General features: G+C 41.4%; 1 protein-coding gene across 1 annotated transcript in view; it reads right to left on the bottom strand.

The window, feature by feature from the left end:
* nr5a2 (nuclear receptor subfamily 5, group A, member 2) overlaps positions 1-19,156 on the bottom strand; it is a 67,429-nt gene extending 48,273 nt beyond the window's left edge. Inside the window, exons 1-4 of the mRNA XM_018673059.2 lie at positions 18,332-19,156; positions 15,008-15,126; positions 10,913-11,054; positions 2,400-3,109 (exon numbers count right to left, since the gene is read on the bottom strand). Of these exons, the coding sequence (XP_018528575.1) occupies positions 2,400-3,109; positions 10,913-11,054; positions 15,008-15,126; positions 18,332-18,413 (1,053 nt within the window). The 5' untranslated portion in view covers positions 18,414-19,156. The remainder of the gene's footprint in view (positions 1-2,399; positions 3,110-10,912; positions 11,055-15,007; positions 15,127-18,331) is intronic.
* Positions 19,157-21,477: the final 2,321 nt, after the last annotated feature.

Here is a 21,477-nt window from a genome sequence, read left to right as displayed (position 1 = left end):
TATCTTTAATTGAGCCAGCAATCGTGTGTTAAAGCAACAGGACACATGCAGTTTGTTATGCTTGAGCAGCACAAGACCATTAGAATACCTGTAATCCTATGTATGAACAGACTCACACTCACACACATACACGCATGCATAGAAAAAGCTGGCATATTCATAGGTAGATAAAGTGGAGAGGGCAGAGGTCACTGGTGGGGTTTTCTATCTAATTTGGTGTTGAACAGCAGTAGCAAACACATACAAGTCACCAGAACAGAATAGCAATGCATTTACGCACACACTACACAGCACACACACACGCTAATAAACAAATCAAAGCAGTAAAGTTCAGCCTCTAAAGTAAACATCTTGAGAGATATTTTAAAACTAAATGCTATTGTCTAAAATGCCAGTAGAAATGTGTTTGATATGAGCATCATGATGTAAGCTTTGTTCAACACTGCTCCTAGACACTGCTGATGAGAAACAAGCAAGGAAGAGAGAATTGTGGGTGGTGTGGGAAAAACTGTCAATGCCACAGCCAGCACATTATTTTTACAGCCTCCCCACTTGTGCTTAAGATGGCAATTTGAAAACAGGGCAAGCAAATGAGGATGAGGTGGGGTGGGGTGTTCAGTTCAATTATCTCCCTCACTTAAGTTAAATATGCCCCCACCTCACCTAAACCAATGGGGCTGTGCGACAGGCACAGAAGAGGGTTTTTTTTTTTTTTTTTTTTTTTTGGAGGGCGTGGGGGGTGGGAAGGGGTTGGGTGTTGCAGGGAGAGGTTTCTCCTGCACTGAGCCCCAGGTCATTTTCTACCTTTGTAACAGGCACCCGGCTCAATTACTATTAAGCTCCACTAATATGGGTAGTCATTAGGCAAACATAATGACAGTTCATTCAGCAGCAAATCAGGGAGTGACAAACACAAGTGGTGAGATAATTGAATTAGGACGAGGGTGTGAGAAATAGAGGGGCTTCACAGCGCAGCAGAAATGATCATTCAAAGTTAATGGGCAAACCACACACAATTATTAGCTGTGGCCACACCCTGTGATGGGCCTGTGTGTTTGTGTGTGTGTGTGTGTGTGTGTGTGTATATACGAGTGCGCACTGCTCACCCCTGCTGAATGCAAATACAGATCTCGAAAATGTCAATAGCTGGGACAGGGCGCGTGCTAAATGTCAACATGCGTTTTTCAAGGACTCTTGTCTATGTTGTAATTGGCACAGTTTTTAATATTACATTTATTTCATTTGTTATTTCCCCCCCTTTGAAAACAAAATAATATTAGATATTTGGAGGGAATTTTGCAACGGGCTCGGGCCCATGAATATGCAGCGGAGCCTTTGGCGATGCGGCGTGAAACAAACAGACAAAGGAGTCAGACAACGGGAAGAAAAACAGGTGAAGCACAGGCTAATCAAACGCCTTTCATGTCGCTCCAAATATTAACCTTCATTCAGAGGAAATAAAGCTGCGAGTGCACAAACACACACCAGAAAGTGCCCCTTGGGTTTAGTGATGAATAAGCGTGAATTAATACATTTCTACAGTGAGGCATGGGTGGACGGTTACTGTTGGTCATTTGGGATTGACTGTGATAAACAGTCACACAGGACACAGTGTTTATTAGGCTCAGATATGAGACTTGGCAGATTACATATACCAAGTGAAGATGCTTATAAGAATGTCTATCACAAATTTGAATTTAAGGTTAAAAACACTTTTAATTAAACTGAAATTAAATATAAACAATTAGTTTTTACTGTGGTTCCTGTGTGAAATGGTCAACTCTCTTGATTTTCTTTGACTGATATGCTAATGGAAAACATCTCGCATCATCACAATGTGTGCCCACTTAGATCTACAGAATATTTCAAAGGGAGATCGGCAGTATTCAGCTCACATAAAACCCTGTTAGTATGAAAAGTGCCTGAAGCTCATAGTCAAAGTTTTCACAACCCATAGCCAAAATGTGTCACACAGGCTTAAATATGGCTGGATGCTGAATTTTGATCAGGCAGTGGGACAGACAGTGGTGGCAACTACAAGCACACCCCCCCTTAACCCCGACTGTCCCATGCACTGTGCATTAGTGTTGACAGTGCATAAAAAAGGAAAGATTAAAGGTCTGCTGAAGATAAAGGATGGAACAGATGATGTGTAAAGTACTGTCAATTATAGATGAAAAGGTGGTGAAAGATTTAGCATTGAAACAAAGTGCAGGATAATTTATTAATGGCCTGCTGAGTTCCTCCAAATAGAATTAAAGCTTAAATAGCAGTATGCTCTCACAACCGATAGGAATGATGGCCAGACCATGAAAATATGGTTGTATAAAATAAAATATACTAAAATTTTCCTCACATTCAAACACAAGCACTCTCATACGTGGACCAAGATCACCTACCTTGAGTTCACGGAAGAAGATGCTGCTGCGTGCCCACTCCACAATGGAGAAGAGCGTCTGGTCGGCCATCTTGCACATAAGGCCAAAGGTGTTGAGCTTCTCATGCTTGCCTCGGCTGGCCTGCTCCTGCTGCAGGTAGGCCAGGATCTTGGCCTGCACCTGTGGCTCGTCCGGCTCACACTTTAACAGCTCTACAATCAGGTGGGGGAAGCTGGGCGGTGAGCCCGACTGGTAGGCATCTACGTAGGCGTAGCCCATGATGGACTCTGGCGAGCTGGTGTACGGGTCTGGGTACTCTGACTTGATGGTGCGCGTGCCCTGGAAGTGTCCGTAGGCCGCCTGGTAGCCCTGTAGGCTGCCGGCGTGCGGCGGCATCGCCATGCTGACTGGCGAAGTGACAAATGGGCTGCGGTCGTAGTCTGTGGGGGGCAGGGCGGTGGCGTGATGGTGGTGGTGGTGGTGGTGGTGACCAGTGTGGTGGCCAGCGTGGTGGCTCAGTGGGAGGCCCTTGGAGGCGGCCGAGTGGATATTCTGGATGGCTGAGGTGATGGTGAGGTCGGTGGGCACGGCCTGCATCACCTGACTCATGGCCTCGATCTTCAAGCCATTAGCTCGGATCAGTGCCTTCTTTTGCTGCTTGAGGGCCCGGTCACGTTTGTACATTGGGCCGAACTTGTTGCGACCGCCACGCATGCGGTCCGCTCGGACAGCTGTCAGGAAGGGAGGTGAAAAAGGAAACAGAAAAGGCAAGAATTAGTGCCATAGTTCAGGATGGTAAAGCCTTTTCTTGCTTGTTACTCATACTTGGTATGCAAAACCAAACCATTATGTACAATACGTTGACACCTCCACGCTTACATAAAGCAATATAACAATTACCCGAAACATTATATCATATATTTAAACAAGATTGTATTTTTATGCATAATAGCATGGTGTTTCAGAGGTGATCTCCTCACTTGTAACTTGTATGTAGGGCAAAGGTGTTCCTGTGTTGATTACACTTGACTTAAACGTGTTGACTCTTAAACCCTACAGGTCTAAGAGATAGTGCTGTTACTCATTGACCAGAGACACAAACTTCTATGAGCCGCTCTGCTAAATGATCATTGTACAGCTGGCTATCTCTGTCTACTGCTCAGGGAATGCATACCTCAAAAGCCAGATATTGGTACAGACCCAAAGAAAAAGTTCTCTTTCCAAAATCCATGTTTTATTATGCTGTCTGATTATGCAATATCTAAAAGCTTCAAATGCCACTGTCAATTAGCAGAAACTTTTTTCTTTGTAAAAGCCCAAAGGCTGAAAAGGCTGACAATAAGCAAACTGGGGTTCTTCTTCTTTTTTTTTTTTCCTGATGAACCAAACTGATACCCCTGCTGCCCCCCCCCACCCCCGAACACCCCCCACCCCACCCCACCCCTAACCCCCCTTAGTGCAGGATCCTATGGTGAGGATCACAACGAGCCTGTGCCGTGGGTATTTCTAATGAACAAGCCAGGCACACAGTGGACTTGCTACGAGGGCCATGTGTGATCTGGCCGACTGCTGCCATGGGGAAGCTGCTCTGCTGTCTCCCAGTCGGGGGGCGCTGGTGTTAATTATTCATACTTAATTACCTCTTACTCTGACGAGGCTCGCTGAGCGCAGCGTGCCACGAGCTAACGGACGTCTGGGAGTCTATGCAACAGAAAAACACTCACTAATACCAATACTGCAGAATATTACAATATTATAACAGACTTATTTTTATTGTATTCAGTAAGCTCTTGCATATTGAACTGTATATGCAAATACATACACAGTGGATAGTCAGATAACATGGAAAGTCAGTCTGGGTCCACTCTGGCTCATGGTGTCTTGATGGATGAATGAAAGAACAGAAGAAGAAAATTGAAAAGGGGGTGTGGAGAACACAGGGTGGGGGGTCGGAGTTGGGGAGAGTGAGGAGGGGGAGACACCCATACAAACACACACACACACACACACACTTACACACACTCTGAGCTGCCTTGGGAGTGATTTTAATGACCTCCGTCACAAATGTGTCTGTCACTGATCTGAGCAAAAGGAGCCAGGAGGGCATAGACACACAAATGCAAACACACTCTCTCACACACTCACACCCACATGCTGACTCTCTCTCTCATATGTTCTTACAGATAACACACACTGGCTAACATGGAAAGCATCATACACACTGGTCCTGATCACAAAGAGAGAGAGGAAGAGAGGGAGCAGGCCAGACAGTCCGCCACCTTGGAGAGCCCCCGACCGCTCAGATGGTATGTAATTTATACACAGTGATTTTACACGCACATACACACACACACACCGTCATTTCCCAACATGCTTGAGGTCAACTCCTGTGCCCATTTACCCAGGCTCAGGGATTATCATGACTGTTAAAAAATTGATCACATATCAAAGAAAAAAAAAGACGAAGAAATCAGGAGCCCCGTCAAATGTATCCATTATACATTATTGTAGGGCGACTTTAACTATTAATGATTTCTCCACAACAGCGTAATTAATGAGCTGAGAAACTAATAGTTGGCCCTGCTGGGAAAACAGAATTAGGCCCTGACTGCCTTCTTGCCTGCCTCGGACCCAGGGACCCCCATCACATCATGAATATCAAAATTGGGGAGGGGGGGTTCAGGTCTCCTGCACCATCACCACCGTTACACATACACACAGACACACATACAGATTCTTTGTCTGTAATTAAACAAGGTGATTTGCATGCATGTAACACAGATTAATACAGAAGGGGGAGGGGAAGAGGACAGTGTATGTGTGTGTGTTGTGGGGGAGAAGATGAATGTGTGCGTTAGAGTGAGGTGGAGAGATGTTAATGGGTTGTATTCCGACAAAGTTATCATGTGACCTCGCAACTTTAAAGGGTTAGTCATTCAGTCAGAATAAAATCTGAGTTTGAAAAAAAGCAGCAGAGACAGTTTAGCTAAGTTTACTGCCTTAAATTATGTTTTATATGTAACAGAAGTAATTGAATTTCCCTTTCTAAAAAGCTTGAGGAGCGTTGGTTACAAACTTAGACTTCCAGGTAGTCCTTTTCTCTGGTGCCAAGAAAGTGATGTTTTTAATGCTTGTGGTTTGTGTGGCATAAACAAGACAAACTAAATATTTAGCATGAATGTGACAGCCATCGCTGCTGAACAGGCAAACAAGAAAGAGAGCCGCATACAGAAATTTAACCTTCATCAACAGAAAATGCAAGAAAAAAAGGGCTACGGTGCTGCACACACTTGACTGACAGGAGTTTTGTGGAAAATGCAGCAACGAGCTCTTGGTTTGGTGCAAAAGTAGAGGCCAAAAACAAAACAAAATGTAAACTGAAAGAAATAAGGAGGACACAAGAAGAAAATTAATATATGAAGAAAAACATTACAAACAAGAAAAACTCTTCCTTTTTCCTGTTTGAATAGATGAGAAAAAACCTCATTCTGTTAGTGTGAAAAGGATCTGAGCAAGGGGATATTGCGGGTTAGCAGTGAGGCTTTGGGGCTAAAGCCAGGCTGAAAGGCTAAAAGGCTGACGCTGTCTTCCACTCTGAATTCCCCTGACTTACTGTCTGAGAGCATGTCCACACAAACACACACATCTGAGCGCACACACATCCATAAATTCGCAAACTGCCCCAACCAAAACCCTGTTTCTCTTCCCCAAAAGTATCCAGCCTGCCGTGTACACACCATCTCAAACATGTACCAACACAAACAAGCACACACACACGGCGCATCCTTTACACACACATTTTCTCTGCACACACCTACACACAAGCCCCTAACACACTCAAACCTATCACATACACACCCTCAGCGCTTATATCCTCTGATTTATGGTTGTTTAATATACAGGAATATTAAGCGCGCGTAGGTGAGGATCCCTGTCGGCCGCCGGCATATTAATGGGTCCCGCGGAGCCTTGCTGACACCCTGTTTGTCATGTCGGGGCCCCGGCCCCTGCTCCGGATGCGCCCTATCCCATGCACACACATGAATACCTATGATACCTATGCATAAGTAATGGGACAGCTCCCTGGCTTCTACCTCAGGTACTGGGAGGCTGATGGAAGACAAATCAGAGTAAGAAAGCTGGAGACAGGGAGGAAATAAAAAGTGGAGGGAGAAGGAGAGAGAAGCAGAGAGGAATATAAAAACACCCGGGTGGTGGCGCTAATTTCAGCTGAGTGGCCCTATAGAGGTTCTGCATTTGTCGTAATTAATGAATTCAGATTAGATGATGGTTTAAAAATCACTGGAAAAAGTGGGGCATGGGGAAACCTGTGTGAGTCTGCTCAGTAATGTTCATTAGAGTTAAGTCCAATAAAAGTTAATGAAAGGAAAAATTAGAGGTGGAATAGTTTCCAACCAAGGCCGCTGTAATTTTGTATATTGTTATGCCTTGTTTAAAACAGACAGTGCTGGCTGGTCAGCTGCCAAACAACATGAGATTGAATACAAAAAATTTCTATCTGGCATTCAGTATCTCAAAACTGTGCAGGAGCCAGTCTGTAAAATAATCAGCATTTTATCAGTGGAGGACAAAAGTTTCATGCTGTTCTATGTGTTTGTTAAAATGTTGTAATCATTACCAGTTTTCAGTGATAGCGACTGTCATCAACCTTAATTTCCAAAGGTTATTCTCAATAACATCTTAACTAACGTCGACTCCCTTAAATAGCACACGGTGGAAACAGTTTACTCCTACTCCCAGTATCACAACCGCTACTGTTACACTCCAACTTTAAGATGATACCCAGGTGAAGGAAATATTAGGCAGCTCAGTGAAGCATATGATGCGAGGCAACTTCTAGCAAGCATAAAAAGAAAACCATACCGGTGGGAGCAGTTCCGATACGGCATGCTTCACCGGCTGTAGAGAATGATGTGCTAATGGGTCAAACCTTAATGGGATGTGGCTTTTTTTTTCTTTTCTTTTTTTCCCTTTTTCTCAATGAGTCAACACTGGCTGAGATGCTATGGTGGGTGCATACCAAGGAGCTGGGAATTTTACAGCATGGTAGCATGTGCTGTGTTTGTGTGGTTTAACGAGTGTGTGGCTGGCAGGCTCCATCATCACTGTGCGTGTATGCAAGAGAGAGAGAGTGCCTAGTTGGACACAATGAACCACCTGCACCTGCACCAACAGTTTAACAGTTGATTTTAAAACAAAAAGTACTGATGATGCAGATATATTTTACATATTAGATTTTTTTGATATATATACTACAATTTGTAAAATTAGATGGACAAATATTAGCAACTGATAATGTGGTTTAAGTTGTTTTAGGGTGCAAGATACACACATTAATTAATTCTATTAACTAGTGGGATTAAATTTGTGGAGGTTCCCTACACCTTGCTGCTCCTCAGTATCAGCTGATGCAATGACAGGTAAGAGGGATTTGTATTTTGGAAAACATATCTTGACTGCTACATGCTGGGTCAGTGATACGTCATTTATCTTGTAGCAGAGACACACAGAAGAGAACATGATATCCTGCTACAGTGTGTGTCTTGTAAAGACAGGCATTGCTGAGGTTTAACTAGTTTTGTTTTGTTGTCAACTATAGATTATACAACTGATCTCCTAGTGCTGGGATGGGAATGATAGACACGTCACAACACTGTTTATGTCACTCTGATATGTGTCCGTCTGCTGTTTCACCTTGCTTCACTGCCTTATCCCTCAACTCTGAAACACTGCCAATAGTCACACACACACACACACACACCACACACACACACACTGACACAGAGATGCACAGACTTTTTTACTGCTACCACCCTCCCAGCAAACTTCAAACTGTACACACTGTTCCACTGGTTGGCAAACTTATCAACAAACAGGAAAGACACTCAACAACACCAGAAAGGCAAAAGTAAACAGTGATAAATACAGAGAAAAATTACACTTTGAGTCAAATGTGAGTTTCCCTCACATTTTTTGTCCACATTTGGTTTCCACTCGATATCCTGAATTCACATGTTGCTGCAAGCTGCTGTGTAATGGAATGAAAAGATTGCAATAACAAAGCACATGACCCTAAACCTTCATTTCTCTTCTCAGCTATTGTACACACATTTTTCCTTAGATCAAATGACATCTTCTCCCTCTTGCCTGTGGCCTTCTGAACACCTTTTTTTGGGGGGCTGCTCATGAATATATGTATGTGTTTACCAGGGAGAGCTGTATGTGCAGTGTGTGCGTGGTGAAAGGGTGTCAGACTTTCTGTGTGGGAGGTCTTTACTGGTTGTGGCAGGAGTCGCCCACCAGAGCTTCTGGCCCCTGACAGAGCGCTGCAGGGCCCGTCTTGCCCCCGAGCTGAAAGCTACCGCCAGCAAAACAAATCAAACGCTAACCCCCCTCCCCACCCGATGTCAGCTGGAAAATGACAGGCCGGGACATTCTGCCCAGCGGCCATTCACAATTAACAGCAATTAATTACACCGCACATGGCAGGTAAAGGAAGAAGCCTCCAGAAAGCTTTTAGTTAGGCTGTCTTTGCTTTACTTTCACCCTCCTAGGGTCTTTTTTCTTTAACATTAACTTTTCTCAATTACATGTGATCATTTCAGGGGCCTAGGGATTTTTAATTTGAAACTGTATGAATAACATAACACCTACTCTTATTAAAAGAAAAGAAAAAATAATTTACTATATTTTCTAAAGGACAACACTGTAACTTAACCTCCTGGTTAACAAAATAATTGTCACTTTTAGCTTTTAAATCTTCTATTTTGCACTTATTGAAAGATGACCTTCAGGTCACTTTGATCATGCCAGAATTAGTGATTTCAGAGTAACACCTGTCAACTAATGTGTGGAAAAATAGTTGATTTTAAATATTATCTTTGAACATTTAAGAACATTTCTTGCCCTGCCGCCCTGTCACTTCTGGATAGCCGTGTTTGAACAAGCTCCTGAGCCACGTTCAAATTAAACAAAGAGACCTCGAAACAGCCGGCCAAAAGTATCATCATTACCATTCTCGCCCTGCCGCCAAGTTTAATATTTTATCTATTACTCTGTCTGGCAAGTTTAAGTGCACAGCAGCTACCAGATACCCCCCAACTCCCCCTCACCCCATCTCAAATACTAATAAGCAATGCTGGATTTCAACGTCTTGGTAGAAATGAAAGGTTTCTCTTCATAAGGTACACACTCTGGAGAACAGAAATTACTAAGATGTTCATTGTTAAATGTTTAAATAAACATAATCTTCTCATTTCATACAGGCAATCATTTTGTCAAAGCAGGTATTTGCCCTTTTTTTTTATCATGGATATCTCAGTCTAGAAGGAAACTATTCACATGCAAATTGATCATGGAAGAATATTTTCACTCTGAGTTTTCCAAAAAAGTTAATGTGCCATGATTAACTCTGTTCAATTGTGAATTAATGGAAAAAGACTTGCTCTGTCACCTTACTAGAACTTTGGTAGAAGTTTTTAAAACACCTCTGTGGAAGTCCAGAAGCAGTCAACCTTCCAATTTTTAGCTGCTCCATATTATAATTTTTTCCCTCCCCAACTTTCAGAAACAGTAATTGCAAACAGGCATCATATCTTGAAAAATATATGATGCAGCACCCAGAATGCAATAACACTGCCTGGATCTGCTTTTCCACTCCTGCAGATGTGTACTGTAGGTTCTAGATCATATTTTAGTCAGTGGTGTTTGCTGTGAAACCCCAGAATAGACAAAATCTGTGGTAAACTATTCATGAAAAAACAGTCCTGTATGTGCACTATAAAAAGATAAATATTCTCCCAGAGTAAAATATAATTTTAAAACACCTCTGGTGAAAGTGAGCCTGCAGGCTATGTAGTGCATTCATTGGCCTAGAAGCTGTCTTGTTACTGGCTGTGGTGGAACTGTAACTATGTTTTACTCAAGTATTGTACTGAACTACATATTTAAGGTACTTTTTGTCCCTCTACTCAACAACAATTCAGAGAGAAATATTGTACTTTGGCACTTGCACATAAACGCATCAGTATTAATATTCCAATACTGATATTGCTAATAATTAGTACATTTACTGACATTTTCAAAGCAGAAACATTTACTTCTAATGGAATATAACTGTATTGTAGTATTGCTACTTGTACTCAAGCAAAGGCTTTTAATACTTAATCCAAAACTTGTTACTGGACAGTCACATTGTCAGTGCTCGTAACAGCCATCTGTTCTGTTTGAGAGCCCTTGAACAAAATATTGAAATCCCAGTGGCCAGTCTGTTACAATCACTAGTTGTTTGGACATGAAACCACATTCCCTTTTAAGCAACAACTGTATCTTATTTATCTTTTTCGTAGAATCCCAAACTTATTACAGCTACACTTTATCTGCCAGCCATTGTTGTTTAAGATGTAAAACACACTGAATTACAGAAGCACAACACCAGCAAAAACTTGTGATTTAAAGTCATTCTGCCATGAGCCAAACACCTGAGTTGTAAGAATGGAAACATGTTTCTGTACCTTCTAGCTTCATGCCGACGGTGAGGCACTTTTGGAAGCGGCAGTATGGGCAACGCTTCCTCTGGGTCTTGTCAATCTGGCAGCTCTGGTTCTCTATACATGTGTAACGCTTGTTGTTCTGGACGGTGCGCTTGAAGAAGCCCTGCGGAGAGAACCAATTAAGACGTCAACCTGCTTGACCCCTGCAATGCAATGGTAATTGGCCCATTCACACTCCCAGACAGATGGAGAGGGACAGCCTTAATGGATACACACACAGACACACACACACACACACACACAGAGTGAAATTTTGAAACCTATACTTCAACTGATGCTGTGATACTTTACAGACACACACACAAAAATCAGAGCATGAATACACATTTTTAACAAATGAAACAGAGCATTTGTGATACTAAAGTCACATAAGGAAATTATTTATAAGCTTACATTTATACCTTAATACCTGAATTTTATTCAGCTTTGAAAAAATGTTTTTCACTGCATTATGAACTACTTTACAAAGAATAGAAAATCTAATTTGGGTCCTGTCAAAATTATATTGCTGTTATTGGTTGGTTGCTTAATATTCTCTATTCACCCTAAAGACTAAAATTTATGGGAAAAGCATCTTTTCAGCTCTCCACTTAATTATTGAAAAATATGAGCACAGGAGTCCAAAAAATCCAATAAATTATATCCATAATTCACAGTTCCGGGATTACAGATATTCATACCTGCAATGTGGAATTAATTATTGGCAGCACCAGTGGAAATCAAACGAAGGGAAGATGGTATTAACGTATTCTAGATCCATAACCTAGGAGGAGAATCCTTAAACCTGGTCTTTAAAAAAATAAAAATAAAAAAAAAGTAACGTGCTGCTGTCAATATCTCACCAAACACAAATTTAATTGACAATCTGCATTGCCTGATTCATCCCCCTCCAAAAAAAAAAAAAAACTGCTCTTGGTTTTGGATTATCGACCTCTCAGCGCTAAAAAATCCATGCTTCAGAGAGAACTTTCTTTCTAATTTTCCACTTAGCACACAGCGTGTGCTATAAATATCTGAACCAAACTGGATTCTACCATGCTTTAAAAACCACACAATATCACTTGTGGAGATTAAGCGGACAGCATCTCACTGAAAAGCTCTCATTTGACCTGCAGTTCAAACCGAGAAAAGGCACTCGTCAAGGCTCATTTTTATGCCTAAAGGGACTGCTGTGAGCAACTCCTGCCTGTTTCTGTTGTCATTACTCATAACACAGATCCTGTTGCCCAAAAAAAGAGCTACTAATTAGCATGAAATCTGAAAAAATGCTGTAAAGCAGCTGTAAGACATTCATAGAAATAATGTCCATGTAGGAGTTGATAAATTATCTGAGTAACTGGGTATTCCTGACCTTGGAATTCCATCTTGAAAAGACGGCGCTCTCTCTGCACAGAAACAGCAACCAGGAAACAGCTTTTACAACATGTCAATACTGACCAGCAAGTCTAACAAAGAAGCAGGAAAAATATGATTCACATAATCACTTTATCTCCTCTGATCCCTGTCTCCTGTACCTGCTTTATTTGCTCGAATATGTGCTCTAACTTTGAAATGAAAAAAAATCTCTTTGACCTCAACTTCCTTTTGCTCATATTTATTTTCCTTTTACTTCTGCAGATCACAAATATATTTTTTGATATATTCTCTGCAACTGTGGCTCTGAGCCTTAACCCTCCTCACTCGTTGCTTGCAATGTCACTATTTTTAGGATTGAAGTCTCCGGAAAGGAAGCACGCTAGGAGGGATCAGGCCTGTATGTGTACTCTGAGGACCATGCAGCCCATTTTGGCTTGTTGTTGCTTAACCAACAGGTATGATGTGGTTCCATGTTTATTTTATGTGGGCTGGTGTGTATGAACTAACACCGTCTGTATGACTAAAAGGGCATGTGTGCGTGTGAACATTTGCACTATGCGTATGTGTGTGTGTCTCTGTATGTGTTTGAGGAGGTGGTAGGATTATGAGAGGGTTAAAGAATCTTTACTTAAGTCACTCTTCCTTTTCCTTATGAATGTGTATGAGTGTGTATGCATGCGTGTCTGTTTTTCAGCCCAAAACAGGCAACCGAACCAAGGCTTTAAAAAAATCTCACCCTGATAACAAATGCATCCTATTTACAACTGAGTTTTTTGGTTGGAAGCGGGACGTAGGGAGGCGAAGGTTGAGACGGTATAAGGAGGGGGTACCGGGTAGCTGCAAATAAAGGAGGATTCCATCTAAAAACTCACTACAAATTATGACTAATGACATACCACGAAGTCAGAAAATGTGAAGCTTTCCCTGGTAGCGCGTAACAAAAAACCGAAAGTGAGTTATTTTCATTTTAATAGAAAACTAAGAATAAAATGTAATTGCTAGTTTTTCCAGTTTTTGTGCAGCTGTGACCAGGGAGGAGCCTTCACTACAGTGAAGATGGATTGCACTGCCTGGCTGATAGCGGATGTTTAATGCCAATATGAGCCTGTAACATGTCAACAAACTGATATATCACTTCAGCCCTGGCGATCATACTTTTACTGAGTAGACTGCCTGCATTTTAGAGATAATCAATGACAAGCTTCAGGTAATTATCAGCATTATTAATGTTTCAACAAGGATATACATGGCTGCGTAACAGACCTCTTCATCTACATCCTGCACACACACAGACACACACACGCATGCATGCACAGTAGAGTGTTTCAGTTTCACTGGGAAATGTGTTTGTGGATTGGTTCTCCAACACACGCCTATGTTGAGGGTGAAAAGCAGCAGAGATGCCACTGACGTCTCCTTTCAAGCAAGTGCTTAGCATCTCAAGGTCATAATATGGGATAAAATCTATAACATCTGCTCTGAATAATGACCACATAGGCAAGAAATGTGTGCCGTCGCATCAATACTGCAAGCTGCAATTTTACACTGAATAGTGTTAACACAGAGACATTTGTCTTAGCTTAATTTTGTGCTGACAGCTTTACTGGACTGGAAAAAAAATGCAGGCAATGCCTATTAGCTCAGTGTTGAGGAGAACAGTGGAAATAGGCAGAAAGGAACAAACAGGTTGTTGATAGAGCTCAAATTAATAGCGGCAACAGTTTGTTTTACGGTAGCCTCATTATTAACCTGCGTATGGAAACATTTTGCAACCAGACAATGCTGCTGTGCTCTTAATGAACTTGTGATGAGAGGTTTTAGACAGCAGGACACAGGCTTGTACAAACAGATTCATTATGACTGTGTACTTTGCTTTCTGGGTAAAAATCCTTGTCCTCCTCCTCCGCCTCCTGTGTTTGGTGGTTGTAGAAAATTACAAACCCCCCACTGCATGCATTTGAACTCCTGTTTCATTTCCAAGCTGTTCACCACTTCACAAAATCCTCTGACACTCACAGGAAAAGTTTGTTAGATCAACTGTCACAACAATATTTGACCCTCAGCTTCTTTAATGTTGGCTTTCCTGTAATGTTAATGATGAGGAACTGGATCTTTGCTGTACTGTTACACTTGTTGCAAGTCACTCTCAGCTAGAATGTCAGCTAAATGCCTCGTTTGCAAAACTGGAACTGCAAAAAAAAAAAAAAAGAAAGAAAGAAAAAAGAAAAGAAAAAAATGCAACTCTACAGATAAACAGAGGTTAATACACTGAAGTAAGGCAGCCATGTAGAAATACAAGAGCTGCTGCATTTCCATGTGGGGAATGTATTCATGTTTTAAATATGGACATGGCTGTAAATGCAAAATTCAAGGAGAATAATGACACAGGTAAATAACTATACAAGTACATTTACTCAGTACAGCTTCACTACTGAAGACTGCAAACACACTCACAGGTCAAGCCACACAACCTAATACTGACAGGCTTTGATGCACTGCAGGAACTTAATAATAATACTGTTTATTAGGTAACTAGATACAACTGTGACCTCACTGCTGAAGACAATTTTAGACATTAGGAATATTGAACCTATCACAGCAGATACGGGAAGCACACATTTTGCCACTGCGGAAATAGGCCTATTATTGTAGAATAGTGCAGTGGGTCTTTTTTTCCTATTTTGGGGTGAGGGCACTAACCTTGCAGCTCTCGCAGGTCAGGAGTCCGTAGTGATACCCAGAAACTTTGTCTCCGCACACGGGGCACATCTCGTCCAGGTCTTCGTCATAAGAGTAGTCCATCATTTTTAACTGGGGAGCTGCGGAGGAGACACGGACACACAGAGAGAAGTCTATTGCTGTGCTGAGCAATCTCTTTTCCAAAAGCCCACTTTCATCCATCAAGATGAACCACGGGGAACCACGCGACGCAACTGAATGAGTTTTTTTTTTTCTTTCTCAGTTCTTTTGGACTTTTAGATGTTTAATTTGAGGAGGGGAAGTCGACGAATAGTCGATTTTGGAATGACTTGAAAGGACGCAACCATTTATTTCTCCTTGTCCTCCTCTTCTACGTTCGTTGCAGACAGGAGCCAAAAAAATATATAATAAAGGAAAAAAAGCTCATGAAAGCGAGCCTCATAAATATGCATGCATCTAAGTCGTGAAATCGCTGGGGGAAATGGAGAGATATTAGAGTTAAGGATTGGAGGAGAAAATGTTACCGCCCACAGACAAATGAAGACACACAGAAAAGCCCTTATCTCTGCAGGCGAGGAGAAAAAAAAAAAACATCCAAAACCAACTTGAACCAACATCATTTTTCCCTCACGAAGAAAATCACTCGCAATGCTATGGGGCAATAGCTTTAGTTTATTTTATGCTTTATAGTGCCTCGAAACATTTAATATGACGTTCTGGGTGCGCTGGGAAAAAATAGTTCTTTTTCCATGTCACCTGATAATTTCTCTTGTTTCAAAAGCATTGTCAGAATGACGAGTAAACAAAAACAAAGCGAAATTTTTACTGATTGTTGCAAAATCATATAATCAATCATAATCAATATAAAATAATTTTACAAATGCGTAAAAAATCATTATCACATGTTTCCACACTTACTCTTTTAGTTAGATTTATCTCAGAGCACAATAAAAGATTCGAAAAATATTTGATACTATTTGTTGTACCCCTCCTCTTTGCCTTGCGTATTAGAAATAGTTACATTGATAAGACTGCGTGTGACAGCGCTAAGCAAACAGCCAGGCTGACATTTACAACAGTTACAAAAGCATTTATGGTTCTAATCATAAAAAGCAGCCAGGATCAAACAGGAAAGCCTCAGTGGATGTGGCCGTAAAAGTGGAAATATTTTGTCAAGCAGACGCCTTCCAAGGGCCTCTCATACATTACTGCTCCCCTTTTTTAAAAAATCCACTCATCTGCTCACTGAGACCTTTTTAATTAGACATGATTTCTGGTTTGTTAACGTGTTGCCCTGCTGGGATCCGCGCTGCATATTCCAGCTGAAGCAACAAGTTCCATCGAGCTGCCGTTTCTTTCCCACTGAAGCTCAAAGCAAAAAAGAAAAAAAAAAAAATCAATTTCCGAACTTTTTCTGCTTTAAAGCGACAGAGAGAGGGAGATTTGTACAGGGCCTGTTCTCATGACGCACTACAGCTTCAGATTTGGAAACATTTTAATAAAAAAAAAAAAAAAAACATTATCGGGACATTGGTTGCAGATATGAGGTCGTGGTAGATAGAAAATAAATTAGTACCTCTAGTTGGAAATGTTCCTAACGCCACAAATAAAGCATATTTTCAGAAAAACGTTTGTCTCTCAGGGTTTTAGCCGCATTTTATTCGAACTTAAAATTGCACACTACAGTTATTAATATGGGTTCACATTTTAAGGGATTGTAACAGCATAAGAAGTTGGATTATGTCTACACAGCCAAAGATAAACATGATTTTAATGGGTAATTGGAGCGGAGTTAAACCATCCTGCAGCCCTGCTTCACAGACAGTCAGGGGATGCAGAAACACACTGGTCAGCACTCGGTCCTCTCACCTGCTGGCTCTCAACTCGACGCCACTTGCTTCATGCAGTTTCCAAAAAACGTTACAACATGAGTCAAAAAAGGGCAGACGATTCTAAAAAGAAGTCCTCTTTCATTCCGCGCTACCTTGTTTTTACTCGTGTGTGTACACGCAGATAACGGGCTCTCTGACAGCCACTCCTCGTCTTGTGAGTGTATGTTATCAGCGTCTCATAAACCAAGACCGGGCTAATTGATTGTCCGTTTATAGTCTATTGCTTATGGAATGACACGAGAGGAATGAGAGAGGGGGTACTTGAGTTTATCTTGACAGAAGAGACGGTCTCTCTGTATTATTATCATTAATGTTATTTTTACTGCTTTATGTGTAGCTACCTATAGATCAAGAAAAAATCACAATTTATGCCGCAGGGAATTTGAATTAATGTGCCCAGTCTGTAAACGTAAAAGTTTAGATTTTTTTTAAACCTAATTTCGCTCATTTAAAGATCTGAAACACTTCTGTTCTTTTGACATGGTTTAGTGAGGTGTAAAAAGACAGTGAAAAAAAGATGACATTTTTAAAAAAAGCATACATGTTGTTCAGCATCACAAAAATGAAATGTGGTGCCACTTTTAAATTGAGTTCAGCCTAATTTGGAGATTGTGTACACTTTTTAGGCCAAAATTTGACAAATTGAAAAAGATAAATTTATATATATTTCACACACAATTACGACAATTTTACAATGTCTATAAAGTATAAATAGACCAGATATTTTGGGCTTATCACACTAGAGTTATTGGCCCGAGGTCAAATATTTTGGCAGGGGGGCAAATCACTTAATCAAACCTCTACAATTCTGCTCTGCGGTTCTTTTTTATTTTTGGTAAATTGGTAACAACTCGTCTAAACTTTATAAACTGCTGTTTATACAAAGACAAAATCATCTGCATATTAGTTACACTGCTGAGGCGAAGTGAAGTTGTTCGTTATAAAAACCATATAAGTGAGAAAGTTAAATACACTTCTCTGCTCTGCCTCATAGTTTTTTATGCACCAGGCGCCCGCACACTTCTAGCATGAGTGACAGCTGGGTATAATCACTGTTTGATCGTGGGCCAAACATTTAAAAAGTGAATCCATCTGCATACGGAGCGCCTCATTATCATATCAGAGTAAAGACTGGCTAGCCAATAGCTGAAACGTATTTTGAAACCACAGTGAGCACATTTCCAAAATATCTCTGCATAATAATGACATACATAATACACGTCTAATAATTTAACACGTTCGTCATACAACAATAACTCCCTGATCTATGTTTTCTGCAAAAATCCACTCGATATAAGCGCGTTCAGAAGTTTTTTGTGACATTGAGCTACGCACCGAGGACTTCCAGTCTGATAACGCTCCGTAAAGCCACTGTAGCGGAAGCTCGTGAATCTTGTGATCTAAAGAGATTCAAGTGAATGACAGTTCTTACCTTGCATGTTCCTTGGCATGTGCCCCTGTTCCCCATACGATCGAGAGAGTCCCAGGGATTCAGTCTCGACTTTGGGCAGCATGTCAGCGCTGCCGGCCTGAGCTGGATACTCCGCACCGCTCGGCGGGACACCTGGACGTGAGAGGCACACGTTCCCAAACACACCTCAGAGTGACCCAAATGTCTTTTCTTTTTTAGGCTGTCTATTTCTCACTTTCTGTGGCTCTGTCTATCTTCCAATTATCGGACCATGCTCTGAGTACGAAGCCTGATTCAAAACGACTCAGACTGTCTCCAAACGGCCGGGTTGCATAGCCGGTGTGTGTCTGCTCTGATTCAACTTCACTGATTTAATTTCTCAAAACTGCATTTGCGCAAAAAAAGAGAGAGACCGCAATGATAAAGCGGAACACAGGCGAGTGATTCCTTCGGTACTTATTAAGGAGCAGTTGTGCTTTGAGTTAGGGAATCAGTCTCTTACTCAAACGAGAAAAACTGCACAGCGTCCGGAGTAAAAGACGATGATAAGTTTCCCTTTAGCTTTTCCAAAAGTCTTTTTAGCGCGTCACCCATTAAAGTGGGACTGTCAGTGTTAACTTTCAGCCTTTAGCAGACAAGTACGCGCCGCCGGGGCCGCCCTCTCCTGTGCGTAAAGTCGGATTTCGGTGTGTCGGTCGGACTGTCTGGAGATGTGGAGACCTCTCCTCCGCCTCCTCCTCGCGGCTTTGTTTACTCCGCTTTCTCCAATCCGGGGCGCATGCGGTCGTCTGACATCATCTCCCGCCGATCCAATCAGGCGAGGAGACCGGGGAACATCGCCTCAAAACCACTCCAGGTCCACATCTCCGAAAAATCTCAGCCGTTTAATCCCGTTAATGATGGACTTTAAAATCGTCGGGGGGGTACGAGGAAATCAAGCGAGGTGATGCAGCTGCGCGTGAGAGCGTCCTGCCCATGAGCACACGCACGCACACACGCACGCACGCGCGCCAGTACGCACGCTTTTATAATGTTGTAATGTATAAAGTTTTTTAAAAATATAAAACTCATATTCTTTATGTATTTTCTCCATTTATGTATAGTTTTATTTAATTAACCCCGTTAATCAGGTTTAGCATCATGTTCTCTGCCCCTATGGTCACCTCAATTACTCTTTAATGATCCCCTGATCATTAACATGTCACAAATAAAATGCAGTAGCCTCTTTCTTTCTTTCTTTCTTTCTTTCTTTCTCTTTTCTTAAAAGGCAGGTGACATAATCAATTCTGCATTAGATCCATAGGATATATTTAAACAATGTTATATAACCTACGCAGCATCAGTAGCTTTTGGGGGGGTTGTAAAATTTTGTGGACAGTGTGTGAGCAGTTCCGGCCTCGGGCGCAAAATGGCCTTTATTTTCGGATCAAATCCCCCCCATGCAATACATTATACCTTTGCTTCTGAATTATTATCAGTAATTGGCTGAGCAGGGATCAATTAGCGATCTGACGTCAGACTCGGGCTATTTTGCCAATTCTAAATTAAACACACAAAGAAAAGAAATAATTACGCGGCTACGTCCCTATAATGCCTCCCCTCTCCACCCGTTCCAACTCACAGACACGCACACATTTTAGTTCACCTAAACACAGTGTATTTTTATCATGGGTCTGAGCCACCGAGGTCGAGCACGAAGAGACGTACAAAAGTCAAGGGGCAGACCGCCAGACTCACCTGAGGGGTCGCAGAGGGCGCGCTACTAACACACAAACACACGCACTGAAAAACGCACTTGAATGCACAACCTCACCCAGTAACAAGCCCTTTAAAACGATCACAGAGAATTACATATTTAGTGAATTTACCAGGCTATAGATCTATAATACAAAGGTGTTATGGCAAACACAGTAGAACATAAGATGACTTGAATTACATTATTTAATAAATTTCTTAATGCAACTTAGTCTCTTTTTAATTTCCAAGTGAACTATTCACTCAATCAGACCCAATTTTGTCTCTATATCAATCGCACCCTGGCCACCTGATCTTCTAAATCTTTACTTGAAAAGCAGAACACATGCAGTCAAATAATTTAGGACCCTGTATAAAAGTATGTTGTTTCCTATTGTATTCATCCTTACTTTCATTTCTACAGTGTGAGTGAAAATATAGTTCATTACAGATGATGTATTGTGTTTGTGGCCCATTATACAATGTGGAGCTTTTGTAACCCAGTAAAAATGAGAGACTGTAAAGAGTCATACTAACACTCATCCAGTAATTTATAGGTAACATGTTTTTCTCTTTTCAAATATCATCAGATGGGATCCAGATGTTATGTTAGTCTTTTCAGTTACATTTGCTTTTACAAAGTTTATATGACTAAGGCAACACTGGCTACAAGACATTGTCACTTAAATCCACTAGAAATAAATGTTAACATGTGCTTTGTGCTGCAAATACAGCATCATTACCTGCAGTCGATTTACATAGAAGGCCACAGACAGCAACACACACACAACAGGCTCACCTGCTCCAAACAGATCCTCTCGTCCCACTCAACACACACTCACAGATACAACATTAAGTTCCCATGACTGTTTCTTTCGGTGTCTCTAAACTGGAAATGCTGCATTTCGCCCTTGTTGAATAGTTTATTTTACACATTCACCTGTAGTCTTTGTCTCTTGCAGCAAAAGGGTCATTAATAGCAATATATTATAACCTAACTAAATAATATATCAGGAAATGACATAAACTAAACTTGCTTTGCACTTTGATTTTGAAAATAATTGAGTAATCCCACTGTTTATTCTAGTATTTGTTAACATCCAATCTCTATATCCAGATTCTTTTTTATCATCATATGGTGACCAGCACATCAACCACAACATTGACAAAGTGCAGGAGGCTCCACTAAACATCAACATACTCTTAATGCTGGGCTGTGATTGGTTAAAGCTGAGTTACTTGCAGGCAGAGCAGGGTGGAGTCAGAGAATGACGAGAGAGGATGGGGGGGGGATCAGGTTATAAAATGACACAGACACTGATAAGACCTTCTCTGGCAATATAGCACTGCTGGAATGATTAACCTGTATGGAGGGGGAGAGAGAGAGAAACATAGTGGGGAAAGGTAATGAGGAACACAGAGGGAGACGGAGA

The sequence above is a fragment of the Lates calcarifer genome, linkage group LG17 (assembly GCF_001640805.2).
Source record: "Lates calcarifer isolate ASB-BC8 linkage group LG17, TLL_Latcal_v3, whole genome shotgun sequence".
Taxonomy (NCBI): Eukaryota; Metazoa; Chordata; class Actinopteri; family Centropomidae; genus Lates; species Lates calcarifer.
Note: the sequence above shows the minus strand (reverse complement) of the source record. Positions and strands in the feature narration are given on the sequence as shown.